The 13,070-nt window shown below is 42.4% G+C and overlaps 1 protein-coding gene across 1 annotated transcript in view; it reads right to left on the reverse strand.

The window, feature by feature from the left end:
* The window catches only part of kcnh8 (potassium voltage-gated channel, subfamily H (eag-related), member 8), a 61,324-nt gene that overhangs the window by 14,668 nt on the left and 33,586 nt on the right, over positions 1-13,070 (reverse strand). Inside the window, exons 7-10 of the mRNA XM_086280240.1 lie at positions 7,868-8,072; positions 5,175-5,384; positions 3,670-3,869; positions 2,385-2,634 (exon numbers count right to left, since the gene is read on the reverse strand). Coding sequence (XP_086136366.1) covers positions 2,385-2,634; positions 3,670-3,869; positions 5,175-5,384; positions 7,868-8,072 — 865 coding nt within the window. The remainder of the gene's footprint in view (positions 1-2,384; positions 2,635-3,669; positions 3,870-5,174; positions 5,385-7,867; positions 8,073-13,070) is intronic.

Consider the following 13,070-nt stretch of genomic DNA (forward strand, 5'->3'; position numbering starts at 1 on the left):
AAAACCCCCAAACAAAAACAAAAAATGTCTAACAAACTCTTATTAAGACTACCGATTCTATAGAGAGGCCCTCGCAGTTTGACATGTTGCACAGAGCCTTTTGATTGGGATCTGCCAGTTTAAGATGACCATTTGATACTTGCAATACGTGAGATGTTTTTAATCAGGCAAATGCATAATAAAAATGAATAATAAGGACAAAGAGACTTTGCTAAAGTGAAATGCAACTTCATAAATATGAAACGTCTGCAGCACACGTTTCTCTGTTTTATCTAATTTGTTCTTCTCAGGAGACACTACTGGCTGTGATGGCTTTTATCTTTATCAAGCTTTATTTTCCTTTATGCTTTATTTTAACCTTTTTCATTTACTTTTTCTTTCATTTGTATTTCACCAAGACTTCTGCTGTATAAACAAAACAGTCCTTTTTAAATAATTATTGTAATTTCATGAACAAAGACAGCGATATTTTTTCTCGGTTCAAGCTGACTCGCAGCTTTTGAGCACGTTGTGGAACCGTTAATGAGAAGCCCGTTTCTATTTTAGCACGCGGCTTCCTTTGGAATTGCTGAATCGGGGGGATCCACCTACTGAAATAGACTGTTTTTTGTATTTTTCTGTTTCTGTTGTAGAAAACACAGGAGTCAGTTCTGGCTTCAGATGCTGTAATTAGCTGCTGCTTTAGCAAATCAAATATCGATTTAAAACTGAAAGTGAAAAAGCAAATGAATTTGGCCTGGGGTGTCACATAGAGACCTACTTCAGCAAGCAACGAGGAACTGGGATGAGCAGCATTAAAACGATCAAGACTAGAAGAAACTAAAATGACAGAAGACTGAATTACACTTCTGTGGAAAAGATATGATGAATGCTCAGCTGGACATAACTGGATTGCAATAGTTTAGCCTGGATGGAATTGGACAATTATGGATCGAATGGATCACTGGTATATGATATAAAACAATCGACAAAGGTTGAATGTCTCTTTCATCACCTGCCAGTCAGCTCCGCTCATCCTCTATGGGCTTCAAGACATCACTAAAACATGCAGCCCAGCTTAAAGAAGAATGCAGCTCCTTCATATTATGTGCACAAATTGACAAGTCCTTCTTTGCCTACTGCAAAAGGAGATTGCTCAAAAATGGCATTTACACTCACTGGTCACTGCATTTGGTACATTTTCAACCGCTCTTTAACTCAAATATCTAATCAGCCAATCACACGGCAGCTTCATCCATCCAGCTCCATCAATATAGGCCTGTAGACATGGTCAAGGCGACCTGCCCAAGTTCAAAATGATTGTCAGAATGAGAAAGAAAGGTGATATAGGAGACTTCAAACATGCCATTGTTGTTGGCCGTTGGCTGGTTTGAGAATTTCAAACACTGCTGATCTACTGGGACTTTCCCACACGACAATCTCTAGGGTTATCAGAGAATGGTCAGAAAAGGAGAAAATGTCCAGTCAATGGCAGTTCCCAGGGTGCCTGTTTGGCTTCCAAGTTGAGCAGGCAATATGCTGCATGTGCTGGAGGGCTAAATGCTGTATCCCGGGTCTGACTCAGATCCAAGGCTTGTTGTCTCATCTTCACTGCACAATCTAATACAGACAAAAAGGAACCCCCAAGACATGCTTCTAGCTGATTGGAAGGCTGCAGAAGAATGTACAACAGATGTGCTACTGCTGCAGAAGACCACACCAGGTGGCACAAGAACAGGATACTTAGGCTACAATGTTGCCTGGTCTGACGATTCTCAATTTCTGCTGCAAAATTCGAATGAATTTTTAAATATGCACGGATCCATCCCACCTTGTTTGTGTAAATTGTTACAACCAAATGAGCATTGTTGCCTAACTGAGCTTAACCACAGCCTGAATATTGTTGCTGACCTATGACCCTGCACCATTATCTGATGGATGCTTCCAGCAGGATAACACACCATGCCACAAAGCTCAAATCATCACAAACTGGTTTCTTGAACATGACAATAAGTTCAGTGTACTTAAATGGACTACACAACCACTAGATCTCAATCCAATAGAGCACCTTTTGCAATGTGTTGGAAGATTCACATCATGGATATGCAGTCGACAAATCTGCAGCATCAGAGTGATAATAACTTCAGAGGAATCTCTGCTGAGGCCAGTGAGTTGACTTTTTAACAAGAGCTTAATAATAATTCACTGAAAATGCACAATAGCCTCTAGGACAATGTAATCCTTCAAATTCAAAACAATTAGCCTATTTTCAGGATGGGCTTTTACACAAAGAGCCACGCAGAGCTTCGTTATTAAGCTTGCTGTTTCCTTGTTAAAATTAGAAAAGATCTGTTTTCCTTCCGTCTTCCCACCCCCGAGCCCCTTCCTTCTCCCTTTTATCATACCCAGAATGGCCAGCACCATGCCATCTTTCAGCACTTCCATGGATCCTGAGCAGACAAAGAAGATGGCCTGGAGAGCGTCACCCTGTCGAAGGAGGTACTCTCCTGGAGCACAGAAAGAGGTCTTGATGTGCAGTGACAGGGAGCGCAGGCAGCCGCGACTGGCAGAGGCAAACAGCGACAGCTCCAGGATCTCCTTGTTAAGGTGCATGGTGATGTCAGATCGCAGCTCATCTGGGAAGTCCTTCAGCAGCTGTAGAGATGGGGGGGGGGAAATAGAAATCAGAGAAGGATGTGAGCAGCATGACACTTGTAATTGTAAGAAAAAAAAAACACATGTACCTAAAGTTAAAAGATATTATTATTACTATCATTATGTAGTAATAATTACCTTTATACACCATTACCAACCAATGCAACACCTGTGGCTGCAACACAGACAATATAAGGTGAGAATTTGGAGAAACGCTGTCATTTGCACATCATCTATCTGTCCATCCCCTCAGCGGGACAAAGATCTGCAGCTCAGCAGCATCACAGCTGATCAATGAGTCATCAGAGCCAGGCTTACTTTAATCAACAGGCCCATCTATAATTCATTTGTCTGGGTTTCATCATCATCACTCCCTCCACTCCCTGCTCTGTTTTCTGACAGCTGTCTTGCAGGCATTCACAGCCTAGAGGGACGAGTTGCTACTATACTGCTGACTGGTTGCCTCCGTTTCCCTGAGCTTATCAAGCAGAGGTGTTGTTCACCCTGTCTTACTGTGTGTTTTCTCTACATGGTCCTGAAGCCACATTTGCACACTTAGATCTGTTTGCACGTTTCCTTTCACCTGATGTTGTCTTCAACAAAAACAAAATCTGGTTTTGAAAACCAGCCTCGAATCATCATTTTTGAAACTGAAGGCAGAGAGCTTGTCCTCTAAATATCATCATGCATAGACAAAAAAGTCATGTCTTCTTCTCCCTGTGAGTCAGTGCTCAGGGCTAAACACACCTGCATTCACTGTGGGTAATCATAGTACCATTGATTGTATTTTCACCTCTACCGTGAGCCTAAATGTGGCTGACATGTAAGGAGTATGTGAACTTTCAAATGAGTTATCGGTCCCTGTGGGCTGTGCTGTTGGACATTTAAAGTACAAGTGAACAGACCAAGTAGGGAAAGGGTTAATACCAACTGAAGTAATTACTGTATTTGATGCTGATGTTGGGATATCGTCAATGCAAAGACACTTCCAATTTCAGTTTAGCAAAAACCAATCAGGTCGTCTTCCTTTCATACCTCGTTACAGTCGATGCCATTGTTGACCGACCAGGTTGTTTGAAAGTACTCCAGCATTCGCTGCTTGAGGCTCTGCGGCAGATGATGGACACGTATGAAGTCCTTGAGATCTTTGGTTTTGGTGTGGTACAGAGACCAGCGTGAGTACATCCTCTGGATAATGGCTGTCACATTACCAAAGACCAAAGCGTGCATCAGTGCTGCAGGTAAGAAGAGATGAAGAAGGAGAGTTAATGAAGTGGACAGTAAGCATGGATGACATACAGTGAAAAATGTGCTGACAGTGAATTGTCAAGACAGGGAACAAAAATAGGAAACCTGACTAAACTCTTTTCTAGACTGGTTTTGTATCTCACAGTAAACCAAAGAGAAACATCAGCACAAGTGTTACAAGTGCAGCACAATAACAGTAGAAAAACATGGAATTGGACTCAGATCATAAGTTGCTCAAAGCAGGTCAGAGAGAAACATCTAGAAACAGGAACTCTGTCATATTTCTAAAATATTAAATAAGCAACAGGAATAAGGCAGGAATACAACAGTTCTGCCTCCACTTGATTTCTATGATCAAATAAACATCAAATCAACTAAATATACACATGCATATCCTGCAGCTCTACTCCTAGAACACAGGAACATCAGGATTAGGTCTGGCAGGGTCATATTTGATTGGGATGACAGATACCTGTCCTGTTCACCTAAGCTCATCCACTTTTCAGCGGTGCTGCAGCTGTGTCGCATGCTGCAAGACGGGAAAGTGGGACTGCTGTGACAGCGATTACTGATTGTGGCATGAGCTATTAATGAAAGAAAACTGAGCTTTAAGCTTCACCACTGAAAACTAATTACATTTTATGTTTTACACTGTTGTAAGGTCATTTAGTCATATTGTTATTCATGTTTGCATTGAATGATGGAATAAAATGATTTAATTCAATTCCACCCATCCAGTTTGGCCTATGTTTCCATATAAATATGAACAGGTGCTTGGTTCAAGTTTTTATTTCGTGTAAACCCAACAGGGATAGCGTGTGTGTGTGTTTGTGTAAGCACATGTTTGTGTGGTGTGTCTGTGACAGCTACTGCTACTGCCCCAGGCAGCCAGGGACATTTAGCATTTAGCTGAACCAGAATTGGGAGTGTCCACAGGGAAAACCCCCACCACGGTGACCTCTCCTCATCCCCAAAACACAAATGTAGTGTAACAAGCCAGTTTAAACCGGATCAGACCTTCCTGCAGTTGTCTGCCAGTGAAATATAACAGCTTACAGTGAAACAAATGATGGACCAGGATCAGATTTTGTTGATGTTCCATCCATCCGTCTATCCTGCTTCACTGCGTATCCGATTTCAGGTAAGGGTCATTTGTACAGGTAAGTATAATTCCACACACTGTTGTCTCAATCTGATCTCATGATAAATGTAAGCATTTCCATCATTTCCAAAACACGTGTGCACTCAAGTTAATGTGACGATATCTCACGACTGATCGTTTGTTCGTGTACCTCCTATAAGCATGACACAAACGGAGAAGATCTTCTCAGCGTCAGTGTTGGCTGACACATTGCCGAAGCCCACGCTGGTGAGACTGCTGAGTGTGAAGTAGAGTGAAGAGATGTAGACGCTTCGGATGGAGGGACCACTGCCAGAACCATTAACACCTCCTGTGGGATAGTACGGCGACTCCAGACGCTTTCCCAGTTCATGGAGCCATCCTGTTTTAATATAGTGTAAACAGCAAACGGATGGTCAGACAGAAACGTTAAATTTGTTTCAATTTCATAACAGCAGTTAATATAAAAATTCAACTCGACTTGTAACAAAATTTCCACAAAATTACCAGCCTTCATTTTTACTGGTTATCATGAAATCCTATGCAGTAATTGGTGAAAAGAAATCTGCATTGTTCTCATGACCCACTGGATATTGACCGGGATCCAGTTATGAAGATGCAAGAACAAGGTAATTGTGAACAGCACAGCTTATCGATGCTAACCAAAAATCAGCCCAACAGGCCTCGTTATACATAAGTGACCTGAGGACTAAAGGGGAAGCCTTGTGTTTCGGTATGAGAAGAATTAACACATTTTGCACTGATTTTACAATGCACACACACATAAGTGATGCAGTTGTTGCACCCACCTTTTTTTACGGCTCTACCGTAAAGGCTTAAAATCCTATATGAAGACCCTGATGACAAATGCATATACAGGTAAATATAAGATCTCACTTGCAGAAAAACCCTGTGTCTCTGGTTTTAACGGCACTTCAGAAATTTAAATATGACTTCTGTCCTGTTCAAGTTTGTCTTCTTGTGCACCTCTACACTATTGGTGATGAAAGCTTTTTTTTTTTTTTTTTTTTTAAACCAAAAAAACCCCCCAAAACCTGCAGCCAGCGAGCCTGCAGGTAGTGCATCAGGTGTGAAGCATAAAAATGAACATGACTTTGAAGTTGCTGAGTTTTGGGGATGTCCAGTGTTGTCACAGGGAGAACATTCATGAGCCAGAACAGCACAATCTTTACTCACCACAAATCCAATTAAGCATATTTCACTCTCTTTGAATTTGTCCACTTCTCCATAATAATAGTTAAAGGCTAACCGTTCTGACACAGTGGAGTAGACCCTACATGCAGCATAGATGCACAATTTGCAGGTGCACTGAACAGGACTCTCCGGAGAACAATCTATCAATTGCAACTAGCACTGGAAGCAGTCCAGAGGTCAACATGAAGGTCAAGCTGAAAGGGCCAATTTTAAACGAGTTAATGTTTTTGGCCTTTAGGGATACAGTCTAGTCTGTCTGTCTGTCTGTGTCTTTTATTATACTAGCCTTTATTATAGCCTTTGTATGAGTCTGTTTATTGCACAGATTTTGGCCCATAGAAGCTCAACGTTTCTTTTATACTGAGTCTGACAAAACTAGATAATGACTCCTTCAGCTAGAACAGAAACTGAGGCTGTTTTTTTAGCCCCACATTTTGTCCCAGCATTTGATGTCACCGGAGTCAGTTTTCCATTAGCATCCTGTAACAAAGTTGATAACAAATCTCTGCAGGCACACATCACATTACATGTACACTGTTACCACAGTGGTGGGTAGCTCTGAGACTTATTAATTAATTTATTTTCACATGGCTACAATATAATGAATTCAATTAATTTTTGGTACAAAACACAGCAACAAATCTTTTTCTTTCTTTGTCTGGTTCTCTGTGATATTCTAGCAACATTTGTGGTGAATCAGCACATTCAATGTCTTCCTGCGAATGATAGGGGGTGGGAAGATTGTATTACATTACTAATCCAAGCACCAACAGCGCCTGAAGATGCTACAACTGATACTGGCAAAGTGCCCAGTAGCACCGGTGCTATGCTGAAAAAAAAGGTCTCGGTTACAAGTCGTTGTTTGTTTTGACATCATAGGATTTCAAAGGCGCTTCGAAGGAAGAACACTACAGATGCAATGTTTTATGTGAGACTGTTGATGGAGAAGTATAGAAAAGGTCGAAAAAAGTGGCACTGTGTCTTTGTGAATCTAGAGAAAGCATATGATATGGTGCCAAAGGAGGAGCTCTGGTACTGCAAGAGGAAGTCAGAAGCGGCAGAGAAGTATGTTAGGGTGGTGCAGGACATGTATGAGGACAGATAGACAGTGTCGAGGTAGGAATGACAGATGGCTTTAAGATGGAAGTGAGATTCCATCGGTGATCTGCTCTGATCCTTTTCTTGTTTGCAAGGGGACAGATGAGGTCAGGCAGGAGTCTCCTTGGACTAGGATGTTGTGACGACACTGAGATCAGCAGTGAGAGCAGGGAGCAGATGGATAAAAAATATGGAGGTATCCTCTGGAGAGAAGAGGAATGAAAAACAGGAACTACGTGTGTGTGAATGAGACGGAAACAAGTGGAAAGGTGAAGGTGCAAGGAGCAGAGGTAAAATAAATGGGGTGAACCATCCAACACAACGGACAGTACACGTGAGAGGTGAAGAAGAGAGTGCAGGCAGAATAGAGAGGGTGAAGAGTGTCAGGAGGAATTCGCGACAGAAGGATAGCAGCAAGAGTGAAAGAGAAGGTTTACAAGATGGTAGTGATGGTAGGAAGCAGATGATCCACTGTGGCAAACCCTAAAGGAAGCAGCTCAAAGAAGAAGAAGAGTTTGAAGATTTGCGGTTAAGATTTCCCCCGCCACTGACCAATATCCCAGTTGTTCGTGTTGTCCTCCATTTCCTTCTTGCCGATGATGTACCAGATGCAGGCCATCCAGTGAGCCAGAAGGGCAAACATGGACATCAGCAGGGTCAGAACCACAGTGCTGTGCTGCGAGTAGCGGTCCATCTTTTGGAGCAGCCTCAGCAGTCGAATTAAACGCACTGTCTTCAACAGGTGCACCACTGACACCTGTAGGTAAACAATAAACCAAGGTGAATCTATTTGTAGATAATGAAGTAACTGGTTACATACAAGTTTTACTGTTAAGAACTTTCACATTAAAGTGAAGTGGAATTCACATTTTGGATTGACAGATGTATTTTTAATTATATGGACAAGGATACATTGAATCTTCTTTAGGTCAAGGTCAAGGTCAGATTTATTTATATAGCACATTTCCAACAGCCGATGCTGCACAAAGTGCTTAACAATAACAATAAAATTAAAAACTACAGTGTAATACAATAATAACAATAGAAACAATAGAATAGAAGAATTGAAACAATACTAACTAATTCAGTACAATAATAACAATAGAAACAATAGAATAGAAGAATTGAAACAATACTAACTAATTCAGATAAATCCAAAATGCTTGGGTCATAATGTGTTAAAAGCCAGAGCGTAAAAGTGTGTCTTTAGTAAAGATTTAAATTGCTCAAGAGTTTGAGCAGATCTAATATTAAAGGGGAGACTATTCCAAAGTCTGGGACCTGCCACAGAGAAGGATCTATCACCACGAGATTTGAGGTTAGTCCGTGGAATGGACAACAATAGTTTTGAACTAGATCTCGTGGGTTTTCCTGGAGCATAGGCAGAGAGGAGCTCAGACAAGTAGGGGGGGGCTCGGGCGTTGAGTGACTTAAAAACAAAAAGTAAAAGTTTAAATTGGATCCTGTAGGGGACAGGGAGCCAGTGTAAAGAGGCTAAAATTGGGGTTATATGCTCTCTCCGTTTAGTACCGGTTAGCAGGCGAGCAGCAGCATTTTGAACCATCTGAAGGCGATGGATGGTGGCATGATCTAGGCCATAATACAATGAATTGCAGTAGTCCAGTCTGCAAGTAAGAAAAAGGTGGATGATACGCTCGAAGACGTCAGCCGGAAGGTATGGCTTTATCCTGGCTAGCTGTCTTAGCTGAAAAAAACAGGACTGAACTACTGCACTCACCTGCTTATTCAATTTAAAAGAACCATCAATGTAAACTCCGAGGTTTTTTACATGTGTTTTACAATACGAGGAGAGGGTACCCAACGTGCTGTCGATATGATTGAAATTGCCAAAAATGACAACCTTTAAAATGGTTCTTATTATCAAAGAGTTTAAAAAAACACATAAAACTGACATTCTGTACTAAATTTCAAAGCCAGCATGAACTTTAAATGATTGTCAGTTATTAACAGTAGTCTAACCAACAAATTCTTCTCAAGAGATATAAAAAGAAGTGTCGAAGAACTAAAACATTAAATGTATTTTCAGTTTTCTCAAATTAACCAGCCAACTGGTGTTAAGAAGCTCCCCACTATGATATTTATGGGAGGCATATCAAATAATAGCCACCGACTATGTTAATAATATTTGATTAAGCCACTTTTGTGCACATGCAGCACTAATTATAGGAAAAAAGAAGCATTAGTTACTCAGTTGCTCTCTGACTCTATAATGTGATCTGTATCAAGATTTGCTGATAACCTTGAATGCAAGAGAAATCAGCCTGTGTGTTGGTTTTGTGTCTTAACTTAAAATTCCCACCTTCAGCCGAGTTTGCTTCTCTGGACTTTTTATGCCTTTTCTGTTTTCCTTCATTCTGTAACCACTTAAATTTTGGCCCATGTCTTCTGAGCCCTCCTCTGACTTGCACCTGCTCCTCAGGCAAACTGCGCGAACAGTCTATCATTTGGGACTTGCTGTCATCTTTCCCCACAGGAGATGTACACACCAGGTATTATTAAGAAAGATGTAGGACAAAGAGGACATGTGATACATGTTACATGTGTATTTGTGTAGCGAGGAGAGGAAGCAGGGAAAATTGGGTGGGAAAGTAGGCCAAAAAAATACTGTATATAAAGATAGGGTGTAGTCAAAGCATCCAGACAGTTAGTATTTAGTATTTAGTATTTATTTATTTATTGTCATTGTCAAGAACAATGAAATTGCGTTTGGGGCTTCCATACAACCCCAAAAAAAGAAGAAAATAATAAATACCCCTTAAAACCTAAGTGTACATATTTAACCCAGTGTGACTCCAATGCAATAAGACAATCCTTAGCAATAATGTTCGTAGAAATTCAGACAAAGACCTGAGAAACATGACAAAATACAACAATGCAACCCATTCAATATTATTGTACTGTGAGATATGATATCAGATATGATAGTTATCTATTTAAGAAAGAGGGGGGGGGGGGGGGCAGGAGGGGGAAGAGAATAAAGATATGATGCACCAATGCAGACCAGTTCATTGCTATTAAGAAGTTGGATATGGTTATTGTCCGTGAGAGGGGGGCAGAGAGTTCAGGAGCCTCACAGCCTGTGGATACAGGCTGTTGGCCAGTCTGGATGTTCTGGCCTGTATAGACCTGTACCTTCTCCCTGAGGGCAGCAGATGGAAAAGGTGGCGCGCAGGGTGATGTTGGTCCCGCAGGATACTGTGCACCCTCCTCAGACAGCGAGTGGGGAAGATATTACTGATCTCTGGCAGACTTGTTCCAATAATTCTGCCAGCTTCTTTCACCACCCGCTGGAGTGCTTGCTGATCGGCCTTGGTGCAGCTGGGGAACCACACTAGAAATCCATACGTCAGAACGCTGCTGATGGCACAGTTGTAGAAGTTCAACATCAGAGATCTGGGAATGTGTGCGCTCCGCAGTCTCCTCAGGTAGTAGAGGCGCTGTTGGGCCTTCCGTACAACTGAGGTGATATGGTTGCCCCAGGACAGGTCCTCGGTCACAGTTACCCCCAAGAATTTAAAACTGCTCACCCTCTCCACCGCCTCACTGCCAATGAAGAGAGGCAGATGGTTGTTATGACCCCTCTTCCGGAAATCTACAATGATCTCCTTGGTCTTTTTGGTGTTTAAGACCAAGTTATTGTCGTGGCACCATGACTCTAGTTGTTGCACCTCTGTCCTATAGTTTGTCTCATCATTGTTGGATATAAGTCCGAGCACTGTAGTGTCATCTGCAAACTTAACAATGAGATTGGACGCGCAGGAGGAAATACAGTCATGGGTGAAGAGAGTGTATAGCAGAGGGCTCAGAACACACCCCTGAGGGGCACCGGTGTTGACCACAAGGGTGGAAGAGGTGTTCTTACCCACTCTGACACTCTGTCTACGGTTAGTGAGGAAGTCCACAATCCAGTTGCACAGAGAGGAGTTAAGTCCCAGTTGGTGGAGTTTGGGATGGAGTTTGTATGGCCGGATGGTATTAAAAGCCGAGCTGTAGTCTACAAAGAGGAGCCGTGCATAGGTGTTCCTGTGTTCCAAGTGCTTCAGTAATGTGTGCAGCACTGTGGCGATCGCATCCTCGGTTGACCGGTTCTCCCTGTATGCAAACTGGTGCGAGTCCAGGGATGGTGGAAAAGCAGCTCTGATGTGTTTAATGACCAGTCTCTCCAGGCATTTGGCGGGAATGGGGGTGAGTGCCACAGGTCTGAAATCGTTCAGACATGTGACATTTGACTGTTTTGGGATGGGAACGATGGTTGCTGCTTTGAAACAGGATGGTACCAGTGAACAGGACAACGAGGTGTTATATATAGAGGTGAAGACGTCCGCCAGGTCCGCAGCACAGTCTTTTAGCACCCGGCCCAGCACTCCATCCGGCCCGGCCGCCTTCCTGGTGTTAATGCTCCGGAACACACGCCTCAGCTCATGAGTGCTCAGGACCGGAGCAGGGTCGGTTGAGGGGAGAGGGGACAGGACAGGGTCGGTGTTCTCCCTATCAAAACGGGCATAAAAGAGATTTAGATCCTCAGCCAGAGTAGAACTGTCGGCTGAGGGTGATGGTGTTCTTCTTTTGTAGTCCGTGATAGCCCTGATGCCCTCCCAGACCTGCCTTGGGTTTGTGTTGTTCTCAAACCTGGCCTCGATACGCCTCCTGTGCTGCTGCTTGGCAGTCTTGATGCCTCTTCTCAGGTTGGCCCTGGCAGCACTGTATGCCTCCTGGTCCCCGGATTTGAAAGCGTTGTTCCTTGTTCGAATAAGTTGTTGAACTCCGTGTGTTATCTTCACTTCCACAAAAATAAATAAATAAATAAATACAATAAATCATTCAGCTGTGATATTCTAATCAAGAAATGTCCTTAAAAGGGATTATGATCCTGTTCATATCAATTTAAGGAGAAGAAAAACAGGAGATCTCAAGATCACGTCACTATATTTAAAAAAAATAAGGACTTGGTTTTGGATTTCTCTGTGCAGTAGCAATTAGTCACTGAAGTAGTTTAGGCCATCTAAGAGAAAACAAAACACAGTGATTAGATAAACTTCCTTAAAGAAAAGGAATTCTCCATCAGCTGTGTATAACGGGGCCAAATCACCAACACTGCTGATAAAAATGGTCTCCTGCAAGTGCTTCCAGCAGCACCTTAGGGTCCTCTATGCTGAGCAAATGGAACAAAGCATCAAGAGAAGAGTGACACATTAGAATGATAAAAATAGTGTGCAGGAACACTGGGACCAAAGAGGTCATGCTAGTTAGGCCTTGCACGACCCAGGTAACATGATATATTCTGTGCACAGTGTTTAATGTCTCAACTAAACATTCAAGGCAAGATAACAAACATCACATTGCAAACATTGCAAAGCTAGCCCCAAAGTATGTGGTACCGGACCCAGAGGGTTTGTCTTTAAAACTGTAGAGGCTGGGAAATTATAGAGAGTCAGAGTGAGGAACCCTATGCATTGAAGATGGGGCCCATCAAAGGTGGCCAGATTAGTACAGTGAGATTAATCAGTCTGTCACACTACAAACAGCCTCTGTCATGCACCCAGAAAAGTCGCTGACTAGTCAGCGCAATCAAGACTTCAAGGAAAATGTCAAAGAAAAAGCATAAACTGCCAATTGTAGATAAAACATTTCTCAGTATTGCATAGGTCAGTCTCACATCTAGACGGTCACTTTAACCTTGCATAGATGTGCAATGCATTGACTGTGGTGTGGTGTTGTCAGGGTACATCTCTGA

The sequence above is a fragment of the Aulonocara sp. 'chitande type north' Nkhata Bay genome, linkage group LG22 (assembly GCF_057382095.1).
Source record: "Aulonocara sp. 'chitande type north' Nkhata Bay isolate Kocher_YH1m ecotype deep benthic linkage group LG22, A_spYH_male_GT1.1, whole genome shotgun sequence".
Taxonomy (NCBI): domain Eukaryota; kingdom Metazoa; phylum Chordata; class Actinopteri; order Cichliformes; family Cichlidae; genus Aulonocara; species Aulonocara sp. 'chitande type north' Nkhata Bay.